The sequence below is a fragment of the Morus notabilis genome, unplaced genomic scaffold (assembly GCF_000414095.1).
Source record: "Morus notabilis unplaced genomic scaffold, ASM41409v2 Scaffold553, whole genome shotgun sequence".
Lineage (NCBI taxonomy): Eukaryota > Viridiplantae > Streptophyta > Magnoliopsida > Rosales > Moraceae > Morus > Morus notabilis.
This window is the reverse complement of record NW_010356884.1, coordinates 23,034-43,488: the sequence shown is the minus strand read 5'-3', so window position 1 is coordinate 43,488 and position 20,455 is coordinate 23,034. Positions and strand designations below refer to the sequence as shown.

Here is a 20,455-nt window from a genome sequence, read left to right as displayed (position 1 = left end):
AGCAGGTATGCGCCGCCATTTATGACAACTATCACAGCGAACCCATGCATTACGTGGGGGTAAATACTGCTCCCCAAGAGCGGCAGGTGACACGTTCAAGTTAGATATGTTTGTGGATGCAATATTTTCGCCAGAGTTGGCTTTTCCTTCGCCATCTACCAGGAGATTTTCTACAAAATACATGTAAAATCAGAAACAAGATCCATTTCTTTCAGTAATAAAGTAAGTCGTTGGAAGAGAGAACAACGAAAATAGAAGGATGATAAATCCTATAACAACATTGATGTCCATGCTCAAATTTTACTATAAAAATAAACAAATAAAACGTTACCAGCTTCTGGCTGACTTTCCACTTTGCAAGCAACCTGATCACAAACAGACTTCTCGTTGACCTTCTTTTTACCAGCAGAACTACGTTGGGATTCCTTCTTGCTGCGAGAATTTACTCTTTTAATTCCTGAATCAGAGCATTGGGACTTGCCTTTGGGAAGTTTACGACCCTTAGCTTTAGGAGAAGGACGAAAATTCTTGGATTTTTGTGATTTTGGCAGACTGATGCTATTATCCAGGTTGGAGTGTTTTTTAGCTTCTGCATCAGTTTCCACTTTAAGTGCCTCTGTAGAAACTCCGAGTGCAGTCTCCACTGGTGAGAGCAATGGTTCAACTACAGATGGTTCCTTATCACTGGATGAGTTGCTTGAGGCTTTTGCACTCGTCGAGAAAGTAAGATTATCAACAGGGCAAATGCCATTTTTAGTGTTCTGTTTTCTTCCATATTGCTTCAAAAGTTTAGCTTTGTTTATTCTCACTGCAAGAGGTGATTTATCTTCTGTCGTACTATTACCTAAACCAGAACGCTTATTTTTCTTCTTCCCACTCTTATTGCTGGTAAGATCTTTAGGAACAGCAAGATCCTTGGGAGAAGTAACCGTACATTGAAAATCATCATGAGGCCTTGAATAATGAGCATCCGGAATTAAATTGATAACTTCTGAATCAGGTGAAGTTCCCGGATCTTTGCATCTACTTTCAGCCACTCCTTCTGACGCTTCAACCAACACACTGGAGTAAATCCCAAAATAATCGTCTCCCGCATCTGGAGCTGACTTTTCTGTGACTACGTTGGTGCCCAAGTCATTATTAACAAGCTGAGCATCCTGAACAGAAGCATCTGGACAAGATGTTGCCTTCTCTTCGTTGCTGCTTAAACACTTGAAAAGCATGGAAACCTCACATTTTTTGCAGTCATCCACCTCACCGTTCACTGCTTTGGGGGACGCTGTGTGCAAGTTAGTCCCATCATCACAACTAGCAGCAGTAGGTAATGTTGAGTTATCAACAACCTGGGGAACCATGACGTTCACAATAGTTTGATTGACTCCTTTCCCCAATTTAACCTTCAAACGGATTTTAGTATTTGAAGCACTAGTGTTTTTCCTGGAACCTTGTGATTTTGATTTTATATTAGCCCCATTCTTATTTTTCTTTCCACTTTTTTTGCCACCTTTTGGTTTCTGCGATCCTTGATTTGGAGCTTGAATGACCTCAAGCCCATTACTATGCTCGAATAGCTGTGTAACATTTCCCAACAATCCCCAAGCAGATGAACGAGCTGATTTGGACAGACAACTTCTCTTCTTTCTAGTCTTGAAAGTAAGTTTGACTAATCCATTTGGAGATAATACTTTTTCTGTTTTCTTGCATTTCCTTGTGGCATTTTTTGTTCGAGTCTTGCAGCTCGATCTACTTCTTCGACTATTCTTTTGAGAGGATGATGATGCAATATCACAAGATTTTGCTTCAGAAACACAATTGACTCCCTCGTTATCATTTCCTTCATCATCCGTTTTTCCAGAACAGTCAACTGTACTACCTGATTTAATAGGACCATGAGAACTATTGCCAAGCTGATGCGGCAAATCCAATGTTTTAGAAGACCCATCATCAACAACACCCAAGGGTTGACAAGATTTAAGAGAACTAGATGCATCATTGCATGCATTTTCTTCTAAAGCCAGCATCTGGTCCCCAACTTCAACTTTTGTATCAACAGTTACATCAATTTTTTCCTCCACAAACTCTGCAACCCCTTTTGCTGAAGGACTATCACCACTCTTTTCATCCATCTGCTCATATTGTTGGACACAGGTCATAGGAGACCCAAGCTTATGCTCATTCTCAAGACTTGTTGAAAGTGATACTAGGTTGGACGTATCAATATTACTTTCCATTCCAACAGCCTCGGTAACCCTCTCAATAGGAAAACCACTGGAATTATTTTGATAATTTTCGCAGGCATAATTACTCACTTCTTCACCTGAATGTGAAAAGTCTAGAGACATTTCACCACGTTGGAAAGGATCTGATATCTCCGTGCACATATCAGCTTCCAACCCAACTGAAGCAACAATTTTCCCAGTTATATTTCCCAAAGAAGGATCACTAACACAATCAAAATTCTGCTCTTCCTGTTCAAGATTATTACCCAGCACATCATTCGCAGGAAGCGATTCTAAGCTTTCACGATCTTGTGAAGGTGGTTCCTGCAGACACAAAGCATTGCTCACCTTTGCTAAGAGATCATTTTTATCTTCCCTCACCTCCATAATCTCCTCAGTGAAAAGACAACAGGCACCTTCATCCTTTTGCTCATCCAGCTGAACACCATTTGCTGGCAAATCAGCAACAGTTATAACCTTCGTGTGTATCTTGCAGTCCACTATGAGATTTCCTAGGTTATCCTCGCCTCTTGATGTACCTTCTTGCAAGCACTCCCCACAACGCTCTGCATTGCAGGCAACGATGTCACTCTGATTTTCATCCAAACAACCCCCACTAACTGTGGAGTCATTTATCAACGAATTCTCCAACTCCAAAACATCTAAATCTTTATGCTCACCTACCAACCCATCTCCATTATCACCATAGCTACCTTGCTGCAAGCATTCACTGCCACTTTCTTTTTCATGGACATCAATACCATTGTGATTATCGTCGAAACAACCCCCACTAACCCCGGCGACCTTTTTCAACAAGTTCTCCAACGGCAAAACATCTACGGCTTCATACTCACCTAGCAAACCATCTCTGCTAACAAAGCTACCTTCCTGCAAGCACTCCCCACTGCTTTCTTTTTCATCGACATCAAGATTGATGTGATTCTCATCCAAACAACCCCCACTAAACGCAAAGTCATTTTTCAACAATTCATCCATCCCCAAAACATCTGCAGGTTCATCCTCGTCTCCCGAACCATCTCTAGTAACAGAGGTGCCTTCCAGCAAGCACTCACCATCTCTTTCCTTTTCACGGGCATCGATGTCATTATGACTCTCATCCAAACAACCCCCACTATGCCCAGAATTGTTTTCCATCACATTCTCCAATGGCAAAACATCTGCAGCTTCATATTCGCCTACCAACCCATCTCTGCTAAGGGAGCTACCTTCCCGCCAGCACTCCTGACTGCTTTCTTTTTCAGCAACATTGACACCAGTGCGATTCTCATCCAAACAACCCCAACCAACCGCGGAGTCATTTTCCAACAATTTATCTGACCCCAAAACATTCACAACTTCATACTCGCCTCCGGACTCATCATTACTAACAGAGTCACCTTCCTGCAAGCACTCCCCACTGCTTTGTTTTACACGGACATCAATGACATTGTGATTCTCATCCAACGGCAAAACATCTACGGCTTCATACTCGCCTACCAACCCATCTCTGCTGACAGAGCTACCTTCCCGCAAGCACTCCCCGCCAATTTCAGTTTCGCGCACATTAATGCCACTGCGACTCTCATCCAAACAACCTCCACCACGCCCATAATCATCCGTCAACAAACTCTCCAATCCCAAACCATCCACATCTTTACGCTCACCCACCAACCCATCACCGGAGCTCAAACTACCAGAATCGTCGTAATTGCTGACCAAGTCAGGACAACTATTAGGCGCACCGGCAAGGTCAACCTTAGAATCAACTAAAGGGCGAGGAAGCTCCGCGCATAAATGCTGCCCAGATATCGACGCACACAAAGGCTCGCCGACCACAACCGAATTCTCACAAGAACCCATCTTCGCATCGCTCAGAAAACAGCCAAAACGATCAACCGCGAGCTCCACACGAGTTTAGCCCCAAACGGAGGACAATGCACATCAAAACCACCTCCGAAAAAGCCCTAAATCCGACTACTTTTCCCAAATCTTCTCCGTAATACGAACCGAAAACCGAAAACAAAATAGGAAAATAAGAAAAAACAGAACCTGTGGCTTGTGTCAGAAGAAAAATCCGCGCAGAGAAAACCCTAGAAAGCACATTCTCCCGACTTCCTCTGCAGAAGCAAAACCCTAATTTCTCAGAAACGACGAAGGAAAAATGCAGGTACGCATGTTTGTACAGAGTACACAAACGTACAAATTTACACACAAAACAATAACTCTCTTTTTTGGAAAAAAAAAAAAAAAAAAACGATAACAACAAAAAGAAGAAGAAAGAAGAAGAGAAAAATCAGAAGATGAACACAAGCGATTGGAAACGAAAATACCTGCCGAGAGAAAGGGAGAAATTGATGGATGCAACAGGGCAGAGTTTTTTCTTTTTTCCTTTTAATTTATTTTATGGTTTCGACTTTCGATTATTTTGTAATTGTTATTTTTATATATTTTTCTGTCCTTTTTTTTTTTAATCTTCCCTTTGCACGAGTGAGAGGGGGAATGGAATCGGTTGGTGGGTGTGAACAAAACGGGTTTTTTTTTTAAAGTAAAAGAAATTATAATAAAAAATATTTTCGAGAACAAAATTAAAAAATGAATTTATAAATATGCTTAAAAAATAGACATAATCAAAATAAGAATTAAAAAAAAAAAAAAGAGGAGGAGGAGAAAGAGTCAAAGGACGGAGTGACACGAGAAAAAGGGGAAGGCTCCGACTGGAACGAGGATGCGCTTTTTATCACTTTGAAGTTTGATGATTGATTTGTCTGCAAATTTTTATTCCTACGGACCGTTTTGACCCTTCTGAAAGAAAATTATCCATGTGACGGTGGTATGAGTGGGGGTATTTTGGTCATTAAGATATTGACCGAGTCGAATTTTCTTTCGTTTGTTTTTTTAATGGAGTTTTCTTTTGTTGTTTCTTTCGGTGGGATTATGCCGGCGATAAGTTTTTAGGATATTTAATATTATCTGCATATTAGATATTTTCTCTAATCTTGTTGCCAACGTAATAAATGCGTGAAGTTTTGGGCAAAATTGTCAGATCAGTGCACAGGATTCTTTCTTTCTTTTTTTCTATCTCTTTTTTTTTCTTAACGCCGTTTACTTCGTTAATTTAAGTTTTTAATTTAAATTAAAATATAATTCTATGTGATAATTTTTTATTATAGTAAAAAAGTTAGATATGACTATTTTTAAAAAATTTTTACTGTAACAAAACTCAAATTCTAAACTCAAATCGGTAAAATGGACGGAACCTTATTTCTTAGATTATGTTCATTTCACCGATTCAAGTTTTGCTACAGTAAAAAAACTCTCAGAAACAGTCACATCTAACTTTTTTACAACAGTAAAAAACTCTCATATAAAATTACATCTCAACTCGAATCAGCGAACTAAACGGGCTCTTAATAAATTTTGTCAAATAATAAATGTTGTCCCACTGTTCAAAATGATATAAATGCCTCATTTATTTTACCGATTTGAGTTTATAATTTAAGTTTTATTATAATAAAAAACTTTTAAAAACAGTCACATCTAATTATTTTACTACAATAAGCTTTCACATAAAGTCACATCTCAACTTGAATCATCGAACTAAACGAGTCTAAAATCATCCATGAAATTATCACCTAGTTACAATTTTGTGTACTTCTATTGTTGAGACACTATTTTTAGTGGTTTTTAATTATGTATGAATCACATAATTAGTCCGTAAAAGAAAACATAGTAAATTTAAATGAAATAGATTTTAATTTTATCAATTAGTCGTGCGACCCTCCCTAAAAAACTGTTAAGAAATCGACGTTATTGAAACGTTAGTAACAAAGTTTGTAACTCATAATAAGCTCAAGAATGAGGTTTGTATCATCTTGTTATAAACTAAGTAATTATATTGCTGCAATAATATGGAGATTAGCTTTGTTTCACACTGCCCTTAATCACATTCTTTTTATAAGCGTAAAATTAGCACAATGCGCGGCAATGACCTGGGGATTAGTTTTTTTTTTTTTCCACTTTGCCCTTGATCACATTATTTTTTATAAGAGTAAAACAAAAATAATTCGTGGGACTTAAAAAATGTTTAATTGTCTTTCTATGAATATGCACACAAATCATCATAATTATAAAAATAGCCGTTCATTTTATTAGTTCGAATTATAACTCAAACTTTTATTATAATGGTTCACTCATAAAAATTTAAATTTAACTTTTTTGTCATTGTGTTATCTCTCATATGAATTTATTTTTTAATTCAAATTATCAACTCGAATGAACAGAACGTACGAGACCGCCTCCCAATTATTAAGTATTAAGTAGTAGTTGATAACTTCATTCTTTTTTTCTTCTTTTTTTGAACAAAAAAAAGTATTCTTAACCTTTAAAATGGTTGCAAAAAGACCAAAATTGCCAATGGCACTTCAATTTTGGACTACTTTCATCAGGTGTTATCACTGATCTTAATCTTTAACATCCGTGAAATTTTTAACGTACATAAAAGACAGTCCATTTTAGTGCATTATCTTATATTTATTATGTGTCAACTCCACCCTTTTTTTTTTTTTTTCCTTTTATTGTTTGTTCTTTCTTTTGTTTCCTTTTTATTCCTTTTAGCAAAAGCTCCTCGACAATAAAGTTATTGCAATGCGCTTCTTTAAAATGCATTTTTTTGTTCTTCTTATTCAAATAATTTCTTTCAAATATGTTGTTAACTTTTTTTCCATAAAAAATTTCTCAAAGTTTTATTCCTTTTTGTTTTGATGCTTCAAAATACCTTTTCTTCCTTGATAGCTTGTATTAAAATAGTTTTCCAAATGTATCTCTACTTCTTCTTTTTTTTTTTTTTTAATTTGTCGAAACAAAATTTTTCCTTTTAGTAGACCATCTTTCATTTGTAAAGTATCAACTTCATTTTTCTTTTTTTTCCTACTTTTTCTTATTCATGTTTTTCAACTTTTCTTTAACATTTTTAATATATCTAATACATATTATTTTAGCAACATGTACTCACACTTTTTTCCAACTCCATACTTGTACATAACTCTGGCATCATTCTTTTCACTAAAAGTTTTTTGTTATAGTATTTTTCTCACCAAAATTTAAATTTAACTTTTTTGATACAATATTTTATCTCACATAAAAAAGTTTAAGCTGTGAATTGAGTCGTAAAACACGTAGCTTTGTCTCTAATCAATCAATAAAAAATGGAGCCAAATTTCGCCTCTTCCTCTCGAACCATTTAAGGTGCTCATGCAAATTCTACCTAAGCTCAATTTGCATAATAATTGAGTCGTGATCAGATCCTTCGAGGGTTGAATTGAACCATCCCTCCACATTAATACATGGATTGGAAACCAGCAAGGGACAAAATAAATCATCAATTAGCAGACATGTAGGTCCAAAATGTACTACCTTCATCTCACCTATCGTCTCTAGATCTTAATTAGCACTAGTTTTAAATAAAATAAAAAATAAATACATATAGATCGTGTTTGAAATTGATCTCGTTTTTGTTTTTTACGTTTTTTGAGAAAGAAAAAATAAAAATATTTTTAAAACGGCGTTTTGCGCAATAAAGATAAAAAACAGAAATGAAAACGATTTTTTAGTTTAGTGTAAAATGATAGAGAAATGAAAAATGACTTTTAGTCGTTTTTCATTTTTTATTTTCGTTTTCTCCTCTCTCGAGCAAAGAGAGAGAGAAAGAGAGACATTAATGAGTTTTTTTACATTGAAAATAATCTCTTGATAAAACTACCTGACGCATTTTTAAAAATAATTTATGCCTGAGATTGAAAATGTTTTCATTTTCATTTTCATACAAAAAATAAAATTATTTTGAAACGATTTCCAAACACGCTCATAGTTTTCGTGTTTCTTAATTAATAACTATAAAGCATCGTTCATTTTACCGATTCAAGTTTTTAATTTTAAATTTATACAGTTAAAAGTTCTCAGAAAATGTCACATCTAACTTTTTTTTGCTACAGTTAAAAGCTCTAAAAAAATGTCACATCTCAACTCGAATTGAAAACTTGAATTCACGAAGCGAACGGGGCCTAAGTTTAGCAAAAAAGAAACTGCTCGTTTTTCCCCACCAGGCTCTCTCTCTCTCTTAATCATTAAAATAGCAAAAAAAACTCAATTAAGTCACGAGGAGCACTTTTCCAAAAGGGTTAAGAAGTTCAGAAACTTTCTAATTAGTGGCGCAGAAAGGGGAGAGTATAATTGTTAATTAGCTTAATTTGTTACTTTTTTTTTATGCTTTTAGAAAGCTAGCTTTGTTGCAGCTTGTTAACCTTTGGTTTTTCTCTCCGTGCATGTTTCTCAGTGACTGGTTTAAATTACGTACGATATGGTTTTTAGGGTTTCCCCTAATGGCTTATAAATGGGGAAAAAGCAAATATATGATCAGTTTATTTTACCGATTTGAATTTTGTTACAGAAAAAAATTTTTAAAAATAATCACATCTAATTTTTTTGCGATAGTAACATCTTTTACATAAAATCACATGTCAACTTGAATTAAAATCTTAAATCTGTGAACTAAACGGGACTATAGTAATACTTGTATGTGTTTGTCGTACTGGTCATTTGATGTAGTTTAAGGCTTTGAAGTCCGACCCGTGATGGTCTTGTCTCGCCTGGGATCCCAAATACGACATGAGACAATTTATGAACAAATGTCAAATACGACGTCAAATCAATTTCAAAATGTTAGTTTTTTCCCTTGATAAATATGAAATTATGAATGCTATGTGTTAGTCAATTGGAAAGCGATGTGTAAGGGGAGAAATTGTGAACCAACTAATAACGCGTAAAAACAGGGTCCGTTCGGTTCGCTAATTTAAATTTTTAATTTGAGTTGAGATGTGATATTGTGTGAGAGTTTTTTACTGTAGTAAAAAAGTTAACTGTTACTATTTTTGAGAACTTTTTACTGTAGTAAAACTTAAATTCTAAACTCGAATCAGCGAAAAGAACGGGACCTATTAGTGGTATTTCTTATAGTTTGTCCCAAGTCCCAACATAACAGGATAAAACGTAGGAAAATTATAAGGCCGTGACATAAAAACTGAATTATTGTGGGGTTTTTTTTTTTCAGACCGGTTGAAAATTCAATCAGTGAGATTATTTTTATTTTCAGCACAAGGAGCATAATTAATTACTGTTTGCTTAATTCATTGGTGAATATATTCCTTCACTCAAACAATATAATTTTTTTCAAAAAAAAAAAAAATTATACCCTACATTTTGAGGGTTGGTACCAAATAATGTTCAAAATAACGATGCCTTTTGTTCATCGTCTATTATAAATAATACGAGGGACAAGCTATATATAGGTTTTAAAGTCAGTAATTAATATCTCCATATACTTTTTTTTCTCCTTTCTTCTACATAAAGATAAACTTAATTATTAGTCATTCCTACAATCTTAAAAAAAGCATATATATTTAGGTTGTAACATTATGTAGCTTAAATATGTATTAGGATATATAAACACCACAGAAGGTAGCAAGTTGCATGCATGCACGCCACTAGTTAATCGTTGCATACAAAGTCCTTAGTGCTTAACCATGACAAGCTTAATTTAATCACCTCTATAACTACCTAATTAATTATAAATTAACAAGATAGCCAGCAATTTTATCTTAATTGCATTCTCATCATTAATTAATTACATCCTCTCCTGTAGATTTGGCTGCATAGGCTGCACGCGGAAAGCAAACGACATGTGGGAATTGTAGTCTGATCTCAGGACGCCGTCTTGCATTCCCATCTTTTGGAACTGTGAATCATGATCATCATGTCAAAGCAAAAGATCACAAAAACAGTCATTAATTTAATCGAACAAGGTTATACGTACGTGAATAATAATATTCATTTATACAAAGATGCATTGTCTAGAATTTGACTATATTTTTCATTTGGGTGGTCAAGCTAGGAGCATTTCATTTTCCAGACAACTTAATTAATTAACACTAAATTCTCGTTTGACCACAATTGAAAAGTCAAAACATGAACAATGCATCTTGTAATTATGTGTAGTACAAATAACAGTACGTATACCAATATATATATATATATATATTAAAAGAAAAACATACAAATTAATCACATAACTACTAACAAAAACGTTGTAGATCATATTCATTAGACGAGACTTATTAATTATTTAATTTAAATGGAGTACATTCTCAGGAAATACATTAAAGAACGTGTATATATATATATATATAGGTCTTCATGACATGTTTTATAGCTCTAATTTTGAGGTGGATTACCCAACAGAAAACACATAAGAAAGTCAGGTTGACAATTAGCAATTACTGTTGTGTTTTTTGTTGTACTCTTCTTTATCGTTTTCCGTTCATTTTAAGCAACGTTCAACTACACGTCAAGTGTCTCCTTTCCGTGTCTAACCATATACTCGTTCAAGAGTTTCTTTGCTGTCCACTCCGATATGATCGAGTCGTTTCTTTGCCTGTCCACTCCGACATGACCAAGTCCTAACTATTCTACAAATGTTTAAGTCTCGTTTAGTTTATTTATTCAAATTTTTAATTTGAGTTAAGATATGATTTTATATGAGTGTTTTTTATTGTAGTAAAAAAAATTAAATGTGATTGTTTTTGAGAGTTTTTTACTGTAATAAAATTTGAATTCTAAACTCAAATCAACTAAATGAATAAGGTATTAGACTCTCTCTCACACACACACATGTATACCCATGCAGGCACGCACAAAATTAAACACAGAAAATCTTGTTTTTATATGTATTTTAAAAAAAAATGATTTTACTCCATCAAAATGCACATAAAAGTGCATATACACAGTTATAAAGGAATAAAAACCATATAATTAGGCTTATAAAGATTAATTAGTACTATATATATTGGTACTATTGAAACAAACACACACACAGATATATATATATATAACTACACACAAAATAATATAATAAGCAATGTCATTAGATATATAAAAATATATAGTGTATGATATAGATGATGAACATACCAACTCACAGGTGAGGCGCTTATTCTCCGACTCCAGAAACTCGTCCTGCGCAGGATTATTTTAACCAATCATATTATTGTCCGAATATTATTTTTCGCAAATATTCTCTTCAGAGGTATTAAGAGATCGCGATAAACAAGCGAAATGAAAGACATATAGACAAAGGAAAACAAAATTTAAATAACGTAACCCGAGAAATCAGCATAACTTTTGTCCACATACCTTTTGCCGAAGTTGGTTGATGCACTCCATCTGTCATGGAAAATAGAAAAAAAAAATTATTAGACCTTTTTCATGCGCATATAATATAACAGATACATATATATATCTATAAACTGTATCCTCTATATAAAGTGTATATATATATATATATATATATACTTGCCTGCGCAGCACGGACATTTTGGAGGCCATTATAAAGTGTATCCTCTAAAGCCATGAGCTCTCTGTGGTTTAAAGATTGGATTTCCTGCCCTTTCATGTGCCTAGTACATAACAATATATACATATATATATATATTGGAAATAAATAATTATCTAAATATTAGAGAGATTCATAGAGGGAGAGAGATGTGTCAAGATCAGTAAAACCTATACCTTAGATGGATGTCCATGTTTTCGTTTTCTTTTTTGGTCATTTCAATCTCAGTGTTGAGGTTCTGCCAGAGTTATAAAACTATCACATATAAGTAGTTATACAGATCCCAATCATTCTGTAAACAAATACAAGTATATAATAATATACGTTAATTAAAAAATCTTAGACTATATGTAAATGTATATGTTGAGGGTTCCGGATCTGATATATACAATATTCACTTTCTATATATGTTTTTACTTCAGAGGAACCCTAAAGGGTAAAAGAAAGATTTTTTAACAAAAAAGTTTAAAAATTTAATATGTGCCTATGAAACTAGCTAGAACACATACACCTATATATATATATATACATATTCAGGTCTCTCTCAACCTTTGCAAGGAGAATGGAAGGGAGAGCATCCCGTACAAGATCTGTTAATCGATGTTACAAATCTATATATACACACACACATATATGTATAACTGATTTTTTTTCTCAATAAAATAATTATAAATAAAAATAGTACTTCGGAGAGAAAACGAAGAGATCAGGAACCAAGTACATCCTAGATATTTGTAGATCTGTTAGTATATAAATCACAATTCATGTTTTTAACATATTTTTAGATAAAAGAAACTGCTCACAAATCTTTCTTGAGACAAGGATAAATAAACAGATCCTTATTATATATGCTTTATTTGAATATCAGAGAATATATATATATATATCAGCTTATCATATATATTGATCCCCGTTGATTAACTCACTTCATGCTTGAGATCCCACAACCTCTTTCCTGAGAGCCTTTGGTATTCTTCCGCGATGAAACTTAACCTAAATATTCATCATCCAAAAAAATAATCAAAAAGCTTAATATCAAAAAAAGACCGGCCTTTCTTAAAAAAAAGAGGAGATAATATGATAAAAGCCATAAGTAAAAAAAACAAAAAAACAAAATTATTAGCAAGAAAAAAATCCAAAGAAAAAAAAAAAAATTGTGTTTTTTACGCACGACGTAGTTTCAGGGCTGCAGAAATCCACGATCTTCCCATTGGGACCGTAGATAATAAGCGAAACCTTAGCGTCACAGAGAATACTGATCTCCTGGGCCTTCTTAATTATTCCTTTCTTTCTCTTCGAGTATGTGACGCTCCTGTTATTAGAGTTCTCAATTCTCTTTATCTCAATCTTTCCTCTTCCCATCTTTTTAGTTAATTTCTTGTGTTTGTTACTTGACCTAGTGTTTTTTTTTTTTTCCTCTTACTTTCTCACTCTCTCTCTCCTCTTTCTGATCTTCAGAAAAATGTTTAGAGATGGCATATAAAAAGAGCTAGCTGATCACTTAAGAGAGAGAGAGAGAGAGAGAGAGAGAGAGAGAGAGAGAGAGAGAAATATGCATATAAAGCAAACAAAAGGCATTTCCATTATGGGTTTGGAGGTTTGGGAACTTTCTGAGTGGCACAGAAAGGGAGGGTTTGTTTATATGATAATAACTTAACTGCCTTTTATCTGCTGGTTTTTTTTATGTGGGGTTTTTTTTTTTTTTTTTTTTTGTTAAATTAATTAGCTTTGAGGTTACATTAAATTAGTTTTTACACCTTTTTAACCTTTGGTTTTTCTCAGTGTATTTGTCTCCGACTGGTTTAAGATTTGAAGGTTTTTAGGGTTTCCCTTAATGGCTAACATGGGGAACAAGCAAAGATTCATCAAAACTTTAATTATTTGTGTGTTTGATACGTAATATCATGGTGCATGTCGTATTGGACATTTGTTAGATGGAACCGACAAATACGACATAAAAGATTTGTTAAATCTTAACCATCAAATCAGTTTTCCGAAATGTTTTTTTCCTCAATAAATATGGACACTAGTTAATGGTAAAGCGAAGAGATAATGAAACGTGTACAAATATAGCATTATGGTCCTTGTATGTCCCAACTACAAAGTAACAAGGATACATAACACAAGGGATAAAAAAAAGAAAGAATAAATGAATAAATAAAATAAGAACTAGCTACAAAGTAACTTGGAATGTGACTAAGAAGCACAAGTTTGTTGGGTTTCTTTTGATCTCTCTCTCTGTAATGACAATAATATTGTCCACATCATATATATTTTGAATATTTAAAGTCCGTTCACTTCGCCGATTTGAGTTTATAATTTGAGTTAATATGTGATTTTATGTGAGAGTTTTTTATTTTAACAAAAAAGTTAGATGTGACTGTTTCTAAGAACTTTTTACTGTAGCAAAACTTAAATTCTAAACTCGAATCGGTGAAGTGAATGGGGCCTTAATGTATAATCTTAGGTACAAAATCTAAAAGATTAGGCATATATATTTTTTAACAGTTAAAATGTTGATGACAAATTAGACATCTATTATATCTATTTTCTTTCGGTCAAAGTTCCACCTCAGACGCAATACAAAGCCAAGAATGTCAAGAAACCTATCATATTTATTGTGAACAAAACTTAGAAGTTCTTAGATTTTTTTTTTAAATAAATAAATAAATCACTGGACACCTGATTGTTGACTAGAGCATCTATTTTCCTTTGTTTCCCTGTAATTCGGTGAAAAAACTGGTAGGCAATAGATGCATCAGATAAAGCAGGTGAAACTATTGTTCGAAATCAACAGTGAATAAATTGGGGTTGCCATTATCTATCTCACGTTTTAAAAGGTTTAAAAAAAGAACACACACACACACACAAAATGCAAGATCAATCAATCAATCAAAGGAACAAGAATAAGAGGATGATGTGATTATACTTAGGATTCTTGTCTTGCCTGGTATGCAGAAATAAGGCGCACGATGTGACTTGATCTATAAGTTGCGAAGTGTCTGATTTTTGGTTCATTATTTTAACAAGCTCAACACAACCAGCGGGCTATTGTCGAAGGAACTAGCTGGCGCTTTTGCAGTAGTTACTTGGTTCGGCCCTAAGTTTGGAAACTAAAGTGGCAGCAAATTAATTTGGTGAAAACCATCACCAAAAGTCAAGAATATTCGTGTTATATCATCAAGAATTAATAAATTTATAAGCAGAAGCGTATCTGAATCCATATTGATTGATTTTTCTCTACAGTCGTGCAGTTTGTCTTTTAAATCAATACATTTTCCTAGAGAACCCTTTAACTCTCTCCGTACTCTCTTTGATAATGGGATGTCAGAAGGAATAGAATGTAACGTGCGGGGGACCATAACCGCTATATGTAGATAACTTTCATGTTATCTTTTGGTATTTCTATTTTAACCCATTATAAAAATAGAAATTACCCTTAAGTCTCTACACCCTATTAGATACATTAAAATCTAAAATATTCAAATCTTAGTATATCACTTTTAATTGAGCTTAACCTTATATGACAACTCACAACACATAATTATTCACATATAAGATCAACGTTGAATTAAGGATCCAACATAACTCTCTCTGCTTGAACATATATTCAAGTACACTACGTGCGTACAAGCAGCAGGCAGGTATGTTCTTTCCAGACTTAAATTTTTTTATTATAATATTTTTTCTCATAAAAATTTAAATTTAATTTTTTTACTACAGTACTTTCTCCAACATAAACTTCACTTTTAAACTCAAGTTCTTAACCCCTATTCTATTTTCCAAACTTTTGAATTTGGATAGCTTTTATTGAAACATAATTTTTTAGCCCGTTTGATTCGTAAATTTAAATAGAAATTTAAGTTTTGTGAGAGAAGTTTTTGCAGACTTTAGTCCTCTAAGGAGACAACTAAGCAAAATTTTCATTTATATTTGTACCCGATTTGTTGAGAGAGGAAGAAAATGTTTCGACTCTACACAAAAGAAGGGTCAGACAACTAAGGGCATGTTCGGTGAGGTAGTTTTTGAGTGAAAAACTCAAAAAAAGGTAACTCGAGTTACAACTTTATTCGAGTTTATATTCTTTTAAGTTTGAACTCGAGTTTGAACTCGAGTTTGGAACTAAAACTCGAGTTCAAGTTTTCCCTTCAACTCGAGTTCAGAAACTCGAACTCAAGTTAATGAACAGTATTTTTTCTATTCTTAAAAATACTATAACTTTTTCGTTTTAATTCTGATTGAGATGATTTTTTTTTCTATGCGTTGACAACGAAAATACGAATAAAACTAGACCCATATACCCTATGAAAATTTTTCATCAGCATTGAGTTTTTATTAAAATACTATCTAAAAACAAATTCAAGTTTTGACTTACTCAAACACAAACTCAAAAAAGATTCTTATCTCAAACCATAACTCAAATGTACACAACCAAACACAAACTCAAGTTACAACTTCAACTCAAGTTATAACTCAAACTCAACTCAAAATCTACACTCAAATTACCTAACTCAAAAACATCAAAAGAACAAGCCCTAAGAAATAAGATACTTTGCCCGAGCCTGTGGAAAATTTGAGTTGCAAATGATTGATGAAGGCGAATGAAATTTCGTAGGGTTGTTCTTTTGCATTTTTTAGTTGGAGTAACTTGAGTGATGATTTTAAATTGAGTTTGAGTTATAACTTGAAGATGAAGGCGAATGAAATTTCGTAGGGTTGTTCTTTTGCATTTTTTAGTTAGAGTAACTTGAGTGATGATTTTAAATTGAGTTTGAGTTATAACTTGAGTTGAAATTGTAATTTGAGTTTGTGTTTAGATGTGCACAGTTGAGTTATGATTTGAATTGAGAATTTTTTTTAGTTTGTGTTTGGATGTGTCAAAACTTAAATTTATATTTAGATAGTATTTTAATAAAAATTCAATAGTGATGAAAAATTTTAATAAGGTATATTATAGGTGAAATTTTATTCGTCTTTTCGTTGTGAATGGATAGAAAAAAAATAATCTCAATTAGAATTAAAACGAAAAAGTTATGAAATTTTTAAGAATATAAAAAATATTGGGATTGTTCTTTTGGGTAAAACTAAAAAAAAAAATTTGAATTCAAATTACAATTTTTTTTAAGTTCATGTTCGTTTGTAAAATTTGAGTTTGAACTTGAATTTGAAACTAAAATATGAGTTTAAGTTTCCCCCTCAACTTAAGTTAATGAACAATATTTTTTCAATTCTAAAAACTATCATAACTTTTTCATTTTAATTCCGATTGAGATAATTTTTTTTCTATGCGTTCACAATGAAGAGACGAATAAAACCTCACACATATACCCTATTAAAAATTTTCATCACTATTGAGTTTTTATTAAAATACTATTTAAATACAAATTTAAGTTTTGACCTACTCAAACACAAACTCAAATAGATTCTTAATTCAAATCATAACTCAAATGTGCACATCTAAACACAAACTCAAATTACAACTTTAACTCAAATTATAACTCAAATTCAACTCAAGATCTACTCAAGTCACCGTAATTCAAAAATGTAACCGAACAAGCCCATTGTTCATTAACTTGAGTTTGAGTTTATAAACTTGAGTTATAGGAGAAACTTGAACTCGAGTTTAGTCCCAAACTCGAGTTCAAACTCAAATTTTACAAAAAAAAACCATAAACTTAAATAAAATTGTAATTTCAAGTTCAAGCTTTTTTTGAGTTTCATTGCAAAAGAACAACCCTTTAGTTACAACACGATCAAGAAGACTGAACAACACCCTTTTGAATTTTCATCAGCCATGACATACAGCCAACAGGGCAAATACCGTGGTCCATTCACTTCCAGGCTTACCAACTGGAAGATTATACAGTTTCTTTTTAAATCTTCAACATCTAGAAAGCTTTTATACAGCTAGCAATTATCACTAGCTCATGAATGTAACATAAGTCCCATTTTCAGACTCGTATATCACAGACTCGCTGATATACATCGAACATCTCGAACATGACTGCATATGCTCACTTCCAAAGAGCGAAAAATGCACCCAACTCTGTCTGGCATCTTCATCTTCACCTTCACCTTCACATGCAATATTCAAATTAAGCAGGATGATTAAAACCAGTTTGAAACACTGAAGTCTCGAAGCTTTCTAAGATGTCTCTCCATATCCTGTCTAGTTTTTGCCCACTCTTCCCTCTCTATCACTGTGGTGGGATCCTCTCTTTCACTCTGAAAGCATAGAAGCGAGAAATTAGGTAAAGCTCAATGGATAAATTCCAAGAAGAAGAAAGGAAAAGGACGGCAGTTCAATACCGAAGGGGTTATTTTGAAGGAGTTGCCATTATCATGTATGACAAGAAGGTCATCTTTTCTGTCCCTGTTCTTTCCTTCCGGGACTGCAACCTGCAGACCGCATGAAAACCACTCCAGGATGAATGAATTAAAATATAAATTCCACATTTTCTAACACACTACTATAAACAAAATGCGAACCAAAGGAAACTCATCCAAGTCAAAAGGGCTGCAGAGTTGATCTAGAAGTTGATGGGAACACATCACTATTGCACAGCAGTACAATTATCGAACAGTCAAACCACACGGACTTAAATTTTAGAGAGAAAATTTTCCTCACCACAACTTTTGCTCTAGTAATTGACTTTGTTTTGGAATCAATCACATAGATCTCCTCAAAATCCAGCACAAATTCTGGATCTCCCAACCTTCGGTTCCTATAGTGCTTTGTCAAATAAACCTGCAATGAAAGGCGCCCTGGTGATGATGTTGCTTAAAAGTGACACAATTAATCAAGAAGAAAATTGAAGACAAAAGTGCCATTTATTCAGACTAGATTTGACTATTGTCTTCTAAAACACATCCAGAAACCACCGAAACTGTCCCTGTGGAAGTGACCATCAGTCCTCCTATTTAACTGCAATGTAATTCTTCGCAAAGACAAATATTACCAATCCAAAATCTGTCATCTTGTTGCATTTTCTCCAAAAGAAGAAACTCGGGAAACTTCACTATGCATCAAAACTATCCATGCATCCATGCACTTCATCAGACTAGAAGCTATGATCTTGTCAACCACAGGAAACAACTAATTTAACATAACAATCCACAAAGGTGGGATTCAATCTCACCGAACCATTTGGTCACCATTTGAAGCTAAATAAACTTTACCCTAAAACAGATTAAAATCATTAGATGTTCTCCAAGCAAAAATGTATTCATACCTTTAGGATCTCTCTTTCAGATTTATACATTGGATCTCTAGGCGCGTCAATAGGTGGTTCTGTAACATTGTAGCATCCATAATCACTTTTCGCACAACGAATATACTGCAATTTTCAATTAGATGTAAAGATTCATCTATCATTATCAAAACATGAAAGAAATCGAAAGATTTAACTATATTAGCTACAGATATTACCCAACCTCAATGAATTGGTAACTCCAAAGAATATATCAGGATTAGAATTATTAAAAGTTTTTCTAAATACCTTTTTCGAGTCAGACAAATCATGTGCAATACCAAAAGTAATTAACAATAATAAAACTGAAAGCTTTCAACTATATAGCTATAGATATTATCCAACTTGAATAAACTGCTAATGCTAAGCATATTTCAGGAGTTAGATTAAATAAATCTTTTCCTAAATGCCTTTTGTTTTCCAAATTAAGAAAAATTAATGTAAAATATTGAAAAGTAATTAACAATAACGAAAGAAAAAGTACCTTCTGAGGCATCGGAGCAAGAACCTTTGGAATCGCATAAACATCTGTGTCCGGTGGAGTAACATACATCTATAAATTAAGCAAAAAAAACCCGTTAATTAAAGCTAAAAACTTTGCTTAATAAAGAACAGAAAATGAGATAATTTGGAAGGAAAAAGAAGAAGAAAGACCTCTCTGAAATCATAGACATCGTTATCGGGATCAGGGGGTTTTCTGATGAAGAAATCGCAGTGGAACAAGCTGATCTTGTGGAACTCGTCCTCGTTAATCCTGTAATCCACGACCATCTCCGAGTCCCACCCTTGCGTCGACACGAAGCTCTTGCTCTGCACCATTGCGATGTCCTCATTGGCGCCGACGACAAGGGAGGTCGACGCCGCGCCGGCCAGCGGTTCGTACTCGATGTCGAAGTCCTTCTTGTTGTCGACTTCCTCGACCTCCTCATCGTCCATGTCGTAGTCATCGGGGCCGCCGCTGTCGCCGTCGCCGTCGTCGGCGCGGACGACGAAGGGGCTGTTTGGCGGCGGGGTTTGGGGGCTGAGGGCGGGTCTGAGCTTAAGGATTGGGAAAGCGAGGGGCGACGGATAGTGGAGGAACGGCGAGGCGGCGGCAGCGGCGAGAGTTCTGAGAGCGAAGGGCGGCGGAGGGAGGATGAGAGTGGCAGCTCTCATGGCGTCGGCCTCTGAGTATGGAGAGTGAATGAGCTGAAGAAATATCTATCAAAAATCAAAATACGCGCTTTATCTGTTCGTTTCATAGTTTATTTTGTTTATTACTATTTTATTTTTTTAAGAGAAAACAAGTGAAAAATAACTTGGAGTTAGACGAGCCGTTCGGTTCATGGATTAGAATTATAAGATTAAAATTATTTTTGATTTACGTATATTTTTTATAAGAGAAAATACTATAGTAAATCATGAACCATAATTCGAATCAGAGAACGAATCCTCTAACCAAACGGGACAAATTTATAAAAATGCCATATATATATATATATATATATATATCTTTAAACCCACACTTATTGTTTGTCGGATTGAAAAGGCAGTTGTATAATTTT

General features: G+C 34.0%; 3 protein-coding genes across 3 annotated transcripts in view; all 3 read right to left on the bottom strand.

Annotated features, from left to right (window-relative positions):
• The window catches only part of LOC21387346 (histone-lysine N-methyltransferase ASHH2), a 14,185-nt gene extending 9,377 nt beyond the window's left edge, over positions 1–4,808 (bottom strand). The window contains exons 1-3 of the mRNA XM_024163384.1: positions 4,550–4,808; positions 332–4,336; positions 6–170 (exon numbers count right to left, since the gene is read on the bottom strand). Coding sequence (XP_024019152.1) covers positions 6–170; positions 332–4,079 — 3,913 coding nt within the window. The 5' untranslated portion in view covers positions 4,080–4,336; positions 4,550–4,808. The remainder of the gene's footprint in view (positions 1–5; positions 171–331; positions 4,337–4,549) is intronic.
• Positions 4,809–9,691: 4,883 nt separating this feature from the next.
• LOC21387345 (floral homeotic protein PMADS 2) lies at positions 9,692–13,126 on the bottom strand. The gene is made up of 7 exons (XM_024163346.1): positions 12,833–13,126; positions 12,588–12,654; positions 11,838–11,899; positions 11,626–11,725; positions 11,463–11,492; positions 11,241–11,285; positions 9,692–10,008 (listed from the first exon to the last, which is right to left on the bottom strand). Exons 1-7 carry the CDS (start codon positions 13,021–13,023, stop codon positions 9,898–9,900), a joined length of 606 nt encoding a protein of 201 aa, XP_024019114.1. The 5' UTR covers positions 13,024–13,126; the 3' UTR covers positions 9,692–9,897.
• A 4,233-nt stretch (positions 13,127–17,359) lies between these two features.
• On the bottom strand, positions 17,360–20,127 carry LOC21387344. Its single transcript, XM_024163360.1, has 6 exons — positions 19,566–20,127; positions 19,396–19,464; positions 18,894–18,998; positions 18,290–18,409; positions 17,971–18,060; positions 17,360–17,886 (listed from the first exon to the last, which is right to left on the bottom strand). The coding sequence occupies exons 1-6, from the start codon at positions 20,064–20,066 to the stop codon at positions 17,770–17,772; spliced, it is 1,002 nt and encodes a 333-aa protein (XP_024019128.1). The 5' UTR covers positions 20,067–20,127; the 3' UTR covers positions 17,360–17,769.
• Between the last annotated feature and the right edge of the window lie 328 nt (positions 20,128–20,455).

Bases quoted from the DNA above. Each gene is read 5' to 3' on its own strand.
- LOC21387345 (XM_024163346.1), bottom strand. From the start codon at position 13,023: ATGGGAAGAGGAAAGATTGAGATAAAGAGAATTGAGAACTCTAATAAC. The intron at 11,493-11,625 runs GCAAGTATATAT...TTTCCATGACAG, and splicing joins AAAATGTCCGTGCTGCGCAG to ATGGAGTGCATCAACCAACT. The intron at 11,286-11,462 runs GTATGTGGACAA...AATCCTGCGCAG, and splicing joins TCAACCAACTTCGGCAAAAG to GACGAGTTTCTGGAGTCGGA.
- LOC21387344 (XM_024163360.1), bottom strand. From the start codon at position 20,066: ATGAGAGCTGCCACTCTCATCCTCCCTCCGCCGCCCTTCGCTCTCAGA. The intron at 18,410-18,893 runs GTATGAATACAT...CTTTCATTGCAG, and splicing joins CTGAAAGAGAGATCCTAAAG to GTTTATTTGACAAAGCACTA. The intron at 18,061-18,289 runs GTGAGGAAAATT...TGCGGTCTGCAG, and splicing joins TTACTAGAGCAAAAGTTGTG to GTTGCAGTCCCGGAAGGAAA.